This window comes from Mauremys reevesii, linkage group 25 (assembly GCF_016161935.1).
Source record: "Mauremys reevesii isolate NIE-2019 linkage group 25, ASM1616193v1, whole genome shotgun sequence".
Lineage (NCBI taxonomy): Eukaryota > Metazoa > Chordata > Testudines > Geoemydidae > Mauremys > Mauremys reevesii.
The window spans coordinates 11,215,980-11,226,763 of NC_052647.1; the positions used below are offsets into that span (position 1 = coordinate 11,215,980).

General features: G+C 57.2%; 2 protein-coding genes across 2 annotated transcripts; both read left to right on the plus strand.

Annotated features, from left to right (window-relative positions):
• Positions 1-1,204: 1,204 nt before the first annotated feature.
• MRI1 (methylthioribose-1-phosphate isomerase 1) lies at positions 1,205-4,920 on the plus strand. The gene is made up of 6 exons (XM_039513771.1): positions 1,205-1,522; positions 2,316-2,557; positions 2,636-2,805; positions 3,202-3,378; positions 4,210-4,434; positions 4,603-4,920. Exons 1-6 carry the CDS (start codon positions 1,391-1,393, stop codon positions 4,734-4,736), a joined length of 1,080 nt encoding a protein of 359 aa, XP_039369705.1. The 5' UTR covers positions 1,205-1,390; the 3' UTR covers positions 4,737-4,920.
• A 678-nt stretch (positions 4,921-5,598) lies between these two features.
• C25H19orf53 (chromosome 25 C19orf53 homolog) lies at positions 5,599-10,548 on the plus strand. The gene is made up of 3 exons (XM_039515122.1): positions 5,599-5,763; positions 6,107-6,162; positions 9,640-10,548. The coding sequence occupies exons 1-3, from the start codon at positions 5,667-5,669 to the stop codon at positions 9,781-9,783; spliced, it is 297 nt and encodes a 98-aa protein (XP_039371056.1). The 5' UTR covers positions 5,599-5,666; the 3' UTR covers positions 9,784-10,548.
• The last annotated feature ends 236 nt before the right edge of the window (positions 10,549-10,784 follow it).

Here is a 10,784-nt window from a genome sequence, read left to right on the forward strand (position 1 = left end):
TGGGTTCTATCCCTAGCTCTGGGAGGGGAGTGGGGTCTGGTGGTCAGAGCAGGGGGTTGGGAGTAGGGTGACCAGCTGTCCTGATTTTATAGGGACAGTCCTGATTTTTGGGTCTTTTTCTTATATAGGCTCCTATTATCCCCCACCCTGATTTTTCACATTTGCTGTCTGGTCACCCTAGTTGGGAGCCAGGATTCCTGGGTTCTCTCCCCAGCTCTGGAAGGGCAGTGGGGTCTGGTGGTTAGCGCAGGCAGCCGGGAACCAGGACTCCTGGGTTCTCTCCTGGCTTTGGGAGGGCAGTGGGGGCTGGTGGTTATAGCAGAGGGGCTGGGAGTCAGGACTCCGTCCTGGGTTCTCTCCCCGGCTCGGGGAGGGCAGTGGGGGCTGGTGGTTGGGGGGAGGGGGCTGGGTGCCAGGACTCCTGGGTTCTCTCCCCATCTCCGGGAGGGCAGTGGGGGCTGGTGATTAGAGTGGGGGTGGGGCTGGGTGCCAGGACTCCTGGGTTCTCTCCCCATCTCCGGGAGGGCAGTGGGGGCTGGTGGTTAGAGGGGGGGGCTGGGAGCCAGGACTCCTGGGTTCTCTCCCTGGCCCCGGGTGGGCAGTGGGGGCTGGTGGTTATAGCAGAGGGGCTGGGAGCCAGGACTCCTGGGTTCTCTCCCTTGCTCCGGGAAAGCAGTGGGGGCTGGTGGTTAGAGCGGGGCAGGACTCCTGGGTTCTCTCCTGGCTCCGGGAATGGAGTGGGGGCTGGTGGTTAGAGCGGGGGGCAGGACTCCTGGGTTCTCTCCCTGGCTCCGGGAGGGTAGTAGGGGCTGGTGGTTAGAGCGGGGAGGACGGGAGCCAGGACTCCTGGGTTCTCTCCCTGGCTCCGGGAGGGCAGTGGGGGCTGGTGGTTAGAGTGGGGGGCTGGGAGCCAGGACTCCTGGGTTCTCTCCCTTGCTCCGGGCGGGCAGTGGGGGCTGGTGGTTAGAGCGGGGGGCTGGGAGCCAGGACTCCTGGGTTCTCTCCCTTGCTCCGGGACGGCAGTGGGGGCTGGTGGTTAGAGCGGGGGGCTGGGGGGCAGGACTCCTGGGTTCTCTCCCTGGCTCCGGGAGGGTAGTGGGGGCTGGTGGTTAGAGCGGGGGGGGGGGCAGGACTCCTGGGTTCTCTCCCTGGCTCCGGGAGGGTAGTGGGGGCTGGTGGTTAGAGCGGGGGGGGGGGGCTGGCAGACGCATTGCGGGTTTATAATCCGGTTTCAGAGGCAGAGCCCAGCCCGGCACTCGGCGGCGCTAGGGCCGCAGCGCAGCGCGGGTCTCCCTGTGCGGAGCCCCGAGGCCCGGGTCCGTCCGGGGCTGCAGCGCCCGAAGCCCGAGTCCCTCCCGGCCGAGCTGCGCCCCCCGCCCGGCCGCGGGCCATGAGCCTGGAGTCCCTGCGCTACCGCCGCGGCTCCCTGCGCGTCCTCAACCAGCTGCTGCTGCCGCAGCGGAGCTGCTACGAGCAGATCGGCGGCGTGCGGCAGGGCTGGGAGGCCATCCGGGCCATGCAGGTGGGGCACCCCGGGGCGCAGAGCAGGGGCGAGGGGCGGCAGGGAGCGGAGCAGGGCTGGGCGCAGGAGGTGGCGGGGTGCGGGAATGGGCGCGGAGTGGTGGCGGGTTGCAGGACTGCGCATGGAGGGGGTGCAAGGCTGGGCATGGAGGGGGTGTGGGGCTGGGCGCAGAGGGGTGGGCGGTGCAGGGCTGGGCATGGAGGGGGTGCGGGGCTGGGCGCAGAGGAGAGCGGGTGCAGGGCTGGGCATGGAGGGAGTGCGGGGCTGGGCGCAGAGGGGTGGGGGTGCAGGGCTGGGCATGGAGGGGGTGTGGGGCTGGGCACAGAGGGGTGCGGGTGCAGGGCTGGGCATGGAGGGGGTGCTGGGCTGGGCGCAGAGGGGATGTGTGTGTGGCTGGGCGTGGAGGGATGGGGGTGCAGGGCTGGGCATGGAGGGGGTGTGGGGCTGGGCGCAGAGGGGTGGGGGTGCAGGGCTGGGCATGGAGGGGGTGTGGGGCTGGGCGCAGAGGGGTGGGGGTGCAGGGCTGGGCATGGAGGGGGTGCGGGGCTGGGCGCGGAGAGGTGGGAGGTGCAGGGCTGGGAGGTGCGGGGAGGCGGGTGCAGGGCTGGATATGGGCATGGAGACATGGGGTGGGGACCGGGTCTGGGCTGCCCTGGGGACAAGCCTAGTTGGGCTCTTGCTCTGAACTGGGGTGGCAGCTCCTCCCCTGCAGTATCTCTCCACCCCACCCCCTAAAGCTTCCCATATGGTCCTTGGATCCCACTCTACCCTGACAGTGCCCCCTGTCCCCCAGGTGCGGGGCGCCCCTGCCATTGCCATCGTGGGGTGCCTGAGCTTGGCGGTGGAGCTGCATGGTGGGGCCGGCATGGGGCAGGGCAAGGCTGGCCTGGAGACCTTCATCCACGACTCCCTCCGCTACCTGGTGACTGCGCGCCCCACGGCTGTGAACATGGCGCGGGCAGCCGAGGAGCTGGGAGCTTTCACTTCCCAGGAGGCCCAGCGTGAGGAGGTCACAGCTGAGAGCCTGCGGGAGAGGTGAGAGCTAGGCCCACGGCCCCTTCCCTTCCTTGGGGTCGAGGGAGCCGTGCCCTAACCTTCCCCCCACCCCCCCAGCGTCATCCAGTGGGCAGAGGCCATGCTAGAGAAGGATCTACGGGACAACAGGAGCATCGGGGAGCATGGGGCGCGCCACCTGCTCCAGGCGTCACCGCAGGACAAGGTGACGGTGCTGACCCACTGCAACACCGGCTCCCTGGCCACCGCCGGCTATGGCACCGCGCTGGGTAAGTGGGGCTGGGGGGAGCCACATTGCCTGTAAACATTGGGTTGGAGGAAGGTGGGGGTTCCGCCAGGTCTGCAAAGTAGAGTCGGGTCTTACTACTAGGCCCCTCTCCCCTCCCAGAGCCAGAGAACCCAGGAGTCCTGACTTCCAGTTCCCTCTGCTTTAACCACTCGTCCACCCTCCACCCCCCTACTTAGACCCAGGGAGTAGAACCCAGGAGTCCTGACTCCCAACCTTTGTTCTAAGCACTAGACCCCATTCCCCTCCCAGGTCAGGGGAATTCACCCCAGGGGTCCTGCTACCATGCTCTGACCACTAACCTGCGCTCTCCAACTCACTAACCTCTTGCCCTCCTCCCCTCCCTCCCCCCATTCACGATTCCCCTCTCGCCTTGCAGGGGTCATCCGCTCTTTGCACGCCCTGGGTTGTCTGGCGCACGTCTACTGCACGGAGACGCGGCCGTACAACCAGGGGGCGCGGCTGACGGCCTACGAGCTGGTGTACGAGCACATCCCGGCCACGCTCATTGCGGATAGCATGGTCTCTGTGGCCATGAAGGAGAAGGGCGTGTCGGGTGAGTGGGAGACACTGCAGCCTGACCCCACCGCCACAGGCGCCAGCTGGCCTTGTTAGAAGGAGATGTGGATTCTAGGGCTTGTTAAGCTGGTGAGCTCTTCAAGGCAGGGGCCATCCTGGAGTCTGGCATGGTAGAGCCCTGATCTCAGTCAAGGGTGGGCATCTGCAAAGCAGCACGAGGAGGCCCTGATCTCGGCCGGGGTCTGTGCAGCATCACGCACAATGGTGATGACGGGGAGGAGACGTCTGTGCCGTGCCCAGTGCGACGGGGACCCATCTTGGTTGAGTCTCACAGGAATCAAGACATCAGTAGATCCCTCTAACCCAGTATGACACCAACAGGAGCCAGCACCAGTGCTGCCTTGCGCATGGCTGAGACAGTAACACCTATTTCTCAATGTAGGGCACTTCATCCCCAGTGTATTAGTAGCATTGTCTCCCGTCTGTGAGCGGGGTGGACATGCTGAGGCGTAGAGAGGGGTGATGGCTTGCAACTGCTCTGCTGGGTGTCTCTGGGCATAGCCAGGAATAGAATCCCGGTGTTCTCCCAGCATGGGGTCCTTTCCCCTGGACATCACTGCCTCTTGGAGAATCATGCTGGGTGCTCCATAGAGATGCTTTCTTGGGGCCCTGCGCAGTCCCTGGGGGTGCGGGAGGATTGGGGTCTGCCAGCCACAAGGCTGACCAGCGGCAGGAAGGGGGCGGGAGGAGGGGACCGTGATAGGATCTCACGAATGCTAAGGTGGCCATCTCAGTGCTGACTCCTTGGTGGTCGTGTGGCAGGGGAATCGCCCCTCCAGGACTTTAAGCGTTGCATTCCCTCGCCCAGCTGTCGTCGTGGGAGCCGACCGGGTGGTGGCCAACGGCGACACCGCCAACAAAGTGGGCACCTACCAGCTGGCCATCGCTGCAAAGCATCATGGGATCCCCTTCTACGTGGCGGCCCCTAGCACCTCGTGTGACTTGAGCTTGGCAGAAGGGGCTGAAATCGTGATTGAGGAGCGGCCGAGCCAGGAGCTGACGGACGTCAATGGAGTGAGGATCGCAGCGCCAGGTACTGCAGTGGGGGCGCATCCCCGAACAGTATTGCGGACCAGTGGGCTATTCTGGTGCAAGAGGAGGTGGCAGTATTGGGCCAAAGGGGCCAAGGGGGGGAATTCTTGGTTGGGTATTTGTCACGTTGCTGAGTGGCTCACGGTGTCTCTGTTTTTCTCCTGCCCAGGAATTGGCGTTTGGAACCCGGCCTTCGACGTCACGCCGCATGAGCTCATCACTGGGGGCATTGTCACGGAGCTTGGTGTCTTCCGCCCTGAAGAGCTCCGAGAGGCCCTCACCCGAGCAGTGAAAGGAGTGTGAACCCCTTGGGCCAATAACTGCCCTGACTCGGGCTGCGGGAGAGAGACCCGGCTTTCCCTCCGCAGAGACCAGACTCTGTGTGTGCGGGGGTAATACACCCCTTGCCTGGCTCTGTTTTACATGCTGTTAATAAATCCCCATCGCCTTTGACCACCACTTGTCTGCGTGGGCTGATGCCTGTAGCTGTCTAAATTAGCAGGGCTTTAAGGAGCTGGGTGGAGGTACTCCACCCAGGAGACTCCATCCACTCTACTGGATGGAGTCTGACTACCTCCCTCCCTCCGTGTCATAGCCCCTCTACTGCCACAGGAGATTCTCCCTTCGCTCCCGTGGCTGGGGTTTGTGCTTTGGGCTCACGTGATGTCCTGAATGGCAGCAGGGGGAAGTGCCCACGTGCCCCGGCGGCTCCTCCTGACTCACTGATACCAGAGCAAACGAGGGGCAGAGGGAGCTTCCCCAGGAGGCCCCGGCCGCCCTCAGAGCTTTGAATGGGGGGGGGAGATGAGGGTATCTGGAATTGGGGGGGGTGACCTCACTGCTCCCCAGGGCGTTCGGTATCCCGGCATGCACTGGGGTTAGTGGGCCTCTCTCTAGCCTGGCAAGGTTGCCCTGGGTGCGTGGTTTGCACCCGCCCCTCTGTATCCCGGCATGCACTGGGCGCGTGGCGTGCCCTTCTGTATCCGGGCATGCAGCGGAAGTGACGTTTCCCCCCGCCCCTCTGTATCCCGGCATGCACTGGGCGTGTGGCGTGCCCTTCTGTATCCGGGCATGCAGCGGAAGTGACGTTTCCCCCCCGCCCCTCTGTATCCCGGCATGCACTGGGCGCGTGGCGTGCCATTCTGTATCTGGGCATGCAGCGGAAATGACGTTTCCCCCGCCTCTCTGTATCCCGGCGTGCACTGGGGTTCTGCCGGATGTGGAGGCCGCCTCATGGCTCAGGGGAAGCAGAAGTTCCAGGCGCAGAAGCCGGGCGGGGGGAAGAAGCCGGCGGCGGCGGCCCAGGGGGTCCGGGGATCCCGGAAGGGAGGTGAGCGGCCTGGGGGCGGGGCTAGGCCCAGCTGAGCCTGTGCAGGGCACGGCCGGGGGGGGGGCGGCGGTTAGCGGGGCCCCGGCTCCTGGGCACGGCCGGGGGGGGGTTGGCGGGGCCCTCCCGGGCACGGGGGGGTAAGTGACCCCTTAGCCCTCCGCACTTCAGAGGGCCCCAGCAGCCCCATCCTCCTGCAGTCCCCAGGGAGAGGCTGTTACCCCCCCCACTCCTCTCCCAGGCCCCTCTCAGGGATCCCCACCCTGGGGCCGTACAGCTGCTGGCACCGAGTTCTGCTTCCCGGGGTCCAAATACTTATCTCTCCTCTCCCACGTCTCTCCTCCAGGCCGGACAATTGCTCCCAAGAAAGCTCGAGTGATCCAGCAGCAGAAACTGAAAAAGGTGAGGTGGGGTGTGAGAAACAAACCGCCCCCAGCAGCAGTGGCAGCGTTTATAGCTCAGTTTGTTACAGATGGGCCCCTGCCAAATTCATGGCCGCCGTGAAATCTGGTCTTGTGTGTCCCTTTACCCTGTACTGTACAGATTTCACGGGGGAGACCAGTTTGTCTCAAATTGGGGGTCCTCACCCAAAAGGAAGTTGTGGGTGGGGGGGTTGCAGTATTGCCACCCTTATTTCTATACTGCCTTCAAAGCTTGTTGGCCGGGCACCCAGCTCTGAAGGCAGAACCACCAGCAGCGGTGCAGAAGTAAGGGTAGCAGTACCCCCCCCCAACAATATCCTTGTGACCCTCCAAAATTCCTTTTTTGGGTCAGGATCCCTACAATTATAACACCATGAAATTTTAGATTTAAATGGTTGAAATGATATTTACCATTTTTTAAATCCTATAGCCGTGAAATTGACCAAAATGGACCATGAATTTGGTAGAGATCTGGTTATAGAGCAGGCTTGGCCAAACAGCAGCTGGTGAGCCACAGTGCAGTTCTTATACAGTTAAAGTGCAGGGCTTGCAGAGAAACTTCAGGAAATTTTGTCTTTCTGTATTTAGACTTTGTTCTGTGTGGACCTGGTGTGTTCGTGATCTCCTGCATTCTGCAGAATACAAGCTCTGTTTATGGTTCATAAGTTGCATTTGAATAGTTTTTAGGTTTAAGTGTTAACCCTACGTTAATTTCATGAATGACAATTTCTTCAAATTGTAAGAAATACAAGTATGAAGAAGAAAACTGAAGTTTTAAGCCAGAATGGGAGGAAGAGTTTGCATTTACTGTTAAAGGTGGCAAACCTCTGTGCCTTATCCGCAGTGCATCGCTCATTCACCATGAAGCGAGCAACTTGAAACATCATTGTGAAACAAATCACAATAACTTTTCATCTAAATACCCTTCTGAATCAGAATTAAGGAAAAACAAGCTAACCGCACTAAAATTACGCCTAAACAGTTAACAGACGCTGCTTTCGGCATTCAGTAAGGAAGCTGACACAACGACTGAAGCTAGTTTTATTATGTCATGGAATATCGCTCGTGCTAAACATCCATATTCTGATGAAGAATATTGTGGAAGTGGTTGCAATTTTAGATGCAAATAACACACAACTTCAACGACTAATAAAACAAATTCCAATTTTGTGCCACGCTATGGAGACGCGTATCTTCCCAGATCAATGCTGATGTTGCAAGCAAGATGCAAAATGATCTAAAGAATTCTCTAGCATTCAGCCTAGCTCTTGACAAATCCACAGATATACAAGATAAACCACAAATAGCGATATTTGCTACGATTCCATGGAAGGTTAAGATTATTTCTGACCTTACTCAGTCTTCAGCTTCCAGAACAAGTTACAGCTTCTGCAAAGAGACATAATGTCAAGAGACTTCAACCACTTTCCCCCATCTCAAGAATAGGGTGAACACATTCTCCGAAATCAAAGTGGAAGATCACAAAGTTGAGGAATGCAGAGGTAAATTACAAGGACGGCTTAATGACTTTCTGGCCAGGTTTGAAGACTTGCAGAAGTTGAGATCCTGCTTTGCCTTTCTTGTAACCCCATTCACGATTGATGTGATCAGCGATGGCTGTCCAATTCCCAAAACCATGGTTACGGAAACACTTACTATAGCAATGGAACTCCAGGAGGACCAGGCTCTAAAGATGATGCATAAATCACAGTCTGCAATCAAGTTCTGGAAGCAAGTGCCAGGAACAAAGTATCCTCAACTGAAGAAGACCAGTGTGCGACTCATTCAATTTTCGGCACAACATACTGCCGTGAATCGCTGTACTCCCTGACGAAGTTGGTAAAATCAGTCCTTACAAATCAACATCTGACCGAGCTCCTCTGTACCGCCTTGACAACTGGATTTCCAAAGACTTACAGCCGGGATGGAGACCCAAAAGGCCTCTAGCTCTAGCAGTAATTATCCAGAATACAGTAAGTGGGGTGTTAATGTTTAAAAAAATGCACATGTAAGGTTGTGCGGCTCTCGAGCTCCTGAATATTATTGTATATGGCTTGGAGGATCAGTAAGTTTGGCCACCCTGGTGTAAAGGTTCCTCTCCAGGGGTAATAGGATGGCTGCTTGTCAGTTTTACAAAGCCCCAACCTGATCCTCCGGTGTAAACACAGAGCAGCGTGTACATCTACCACACCACCCTGCCCAAACAGACTGCACCACTGTTTCCTTGTGCTCATCTGTCAGTCGGCCTGTATCATCTGTTGTCTCTTGCCTTTGATAGTAAATTCTGTGACGGTCTGTTCTGTGTTTGTATGTCACTTAGCACAGCGGGGTCCTGGTCTGCGACAGGAGCTCCTAGCCACTACTTGAATACAGATAACCAATAAAAACAAGGGCTGTTGATTTAATCGCAGTTAACTCATGCAATTAACTCAAAAAAAATTAATTGCTGTTAAAGAAATTAATCGCAGTTTTAATCACACTGTTAAACAATAGAATGAAGAAAAATATTTAAATAAATGGCATTTTCAAATATATTGATTTCAATTACAACAGAATACAAAGTATACAGTGCTCACTATATTACTTTTGATTACAAATATTTGCATTGTAAAAATGACTAAATAGTATTTTTCAGTTCAACTCATACAAGTACTGTAGTGCAATCTCTTTAGCGTGTAAGTGCAACTTACAAATGTCGATTTTTTTTTTTGCTACATAACTGCATTCAAAAACAAAACAATGTAAAACTTTAGGGCCTACAAGTCCACTCAGTCCTACTTCTTGTTCAGCCAATCGCTCAGACAAACAAGTTTGTTTACATTTACGGGAGATAATGCTGCTGACTTCTTATTTACAATGTCACCTGAAAGTGAGAACAGGCATTCGCATGGTACTTTTGTAGCCGGCATTGCAAGGTATTAAATACCAGATATGCTAAACATTTGTATGCCTCGGCCCCATTCCAGAGGACATGCTTCTGTGCTGATGATGGATTGTTTTAATCGCTTGGCAGCCCTAACAAAAACATGACTGGAACCATGCTAGACATGGACATGGGTAATGTTAGCCTGGAACCCTGTGTGGGAACACAATTCAAGTTCTGCTCTCTGTGTGCAGACCGTGGTTGTGGAATCTCCATCACTGGAGATTTTTAAGAGCGGGTTAGATAAACCCCTGTCAGGGATGGTCTAAATACTCACTCCTGTCAGGAGTGTCAGGCAGTGGACTAGACGACCTCTCGAGGTCCCTTCCAGTTCTGTGATTTCCAAAGGGTTGTCACCTGCTCAGGCAGAGACCTGTTCAAATTGCACTCAGGTAGAGTGGTGAAGGGAGGTGAGAGGTGGGTTCTGGGCAGGGACTAGGGGGCTCCCATTTAGCCCCCAGCTCCTCCCCAGGAGGTCCCTGCTTAGATGGCGGCCGCTGGGTTAATTTGCCTCACATCCTCCTTCCTCCCCAGAACTTGGAAGTCGGCATCCGGAAGAAGATTGAGCACGAGGTGATGATGAAAGCCAGCACCAGCATGGCCAAGAAGCTGACCGTGGTCAAAGCACCAGAGAAGGGAGCCAAGAAGAAGGGCCAGTCCAGCAAGTCTCCCCTGTAACCTGAGCTGCTCAGCTTGGAGCCCTGTGGAGGGACGGGGGCAGCTGTGTGTCCCTGAACACAAGTGCTTTTGCAGCAACCTCCTTGGACTTGGACTTCCTGCTCTAATATCTCCCGTGGTTCATATTCCCCCAGGGCCTGTTCCATGCCTTGTAGCTGGGGGTGGGGGATGGCTTAACCCTACGCGGTTCACCTGCCTCGTGCCACAAATGGCACAAGCGAAGCCCGTCTTGTCAGCTGGAAGGACGCCGAGGCTGAACGGGGCAGGGCAAATCGGTAGTTCTCAGCCAGGCCCCATGCGAGGGATTCTCTGTCCCTTCCCTGTGGCAGGAAAGTGACTGAGGCCTGCGCTCCCACTGCAGAGTCAGGAAGGGTGTTTCCTCAGGCGGCAGCGGGTGCAGCCACGGAAGAGTTAGCGAGAACAGTCTCAAGGCTTTTGGCTGGCGAATTGCTAGCTGTGGGCCCCTCCTCCCAAGCCTGGGAGCCCTGTTGGAGTTTGTGGCAGCACCTAGGAAAACCTGCCTGTGTGAACTACGCACCTGGGCCTAAACTCATTTGCTGTGAGTGGAAGGGGAGCAGCTTGGGCCTGTGGAGCTGAGATGCTAAATCTCATGTTCTCTTACCAGCGCCCTTGGCTGACTCCAGCCGCACAGATTGGTCTCTGAAAATGCCTGGGGGAAGGGACATGCTGCTGGGGTGTCTCCCTGCCCTGACCATTCTCCGGTGCTTTAATAAAATGTACTGGGGGGAACGTCCTCTCCTGTAACTCCTCTGTTCCACCTCCTTGGGGACTGTAAAATTAGGATAGCTGAAGGCTCCTGCCCTGGGGCCTTGGATACAGGATCCACTTGGTCCTTGTGAGCTAACCACCCCCAGAGCCTTCTGTGCTCGGGACAGCCTGGGGGAGGTTCGCCTTAGCTTGGCTAGCAGGGGGTCTGTGGTGGATCTCAACATAAGAAGGGGCCCTACTGGGTCAGACCAAAGAACCATCTAGCCCGGTAT

What these genes read in the sequence shown, in the direction of transcription:
- MRI1 (XM_039513771.1), top strand. Translation starts at nt 1,391, where the DNA reads ATGAGCCTGGAGTCCCTGCGCTACCGCCGCGGCTCCCTGCGCGTCCTC. An exon ending in CGGCTATGGCACCGCGCTGG is followed by an intron (nt 2,806 to 3,201) that starts GTAAGTGGGGCT and finishes CTCGCCTTGCAG; the next exon opens with GGGTCATCCGCTCTTTGCAC. An exon ending in AGTGAGGATCGCAGCGCCAG is followed by an intron (nt 4,435 to 4,602) that starts GTACTGCAGTGG and finishes TCTCCTGCCCAG; the next exon opens with GAATTGGCGTTTGGAACCCG.
- C25H19orf53 (XM_039515122.1), top strand. Translation starts at nt 5,667, where the DNA reads ATGGCTCAGGGGAAGCAGAAGTTCCAGGCGCAGAAGCCGGGCGGGGGG. An exon ending in CCGGGGATCCCGGAAGGGAG is followed by an intron (nt 5,764 to 6,106) that starts GTGAGCGGCCTG and finishes TCTCTCCTCCAG; the next exon opens with GCCGGACAATTGCTCCCAAG. An exon ending in AGCAGCAGAAACTGAAAAAG is followed by an intron (nt 6,163 to 9,639) that starts GTGAGGTGGGGT and finishes CTTCCTCCCCAG; the next exon opens with AACTTGGAAGTCGGCATCCG.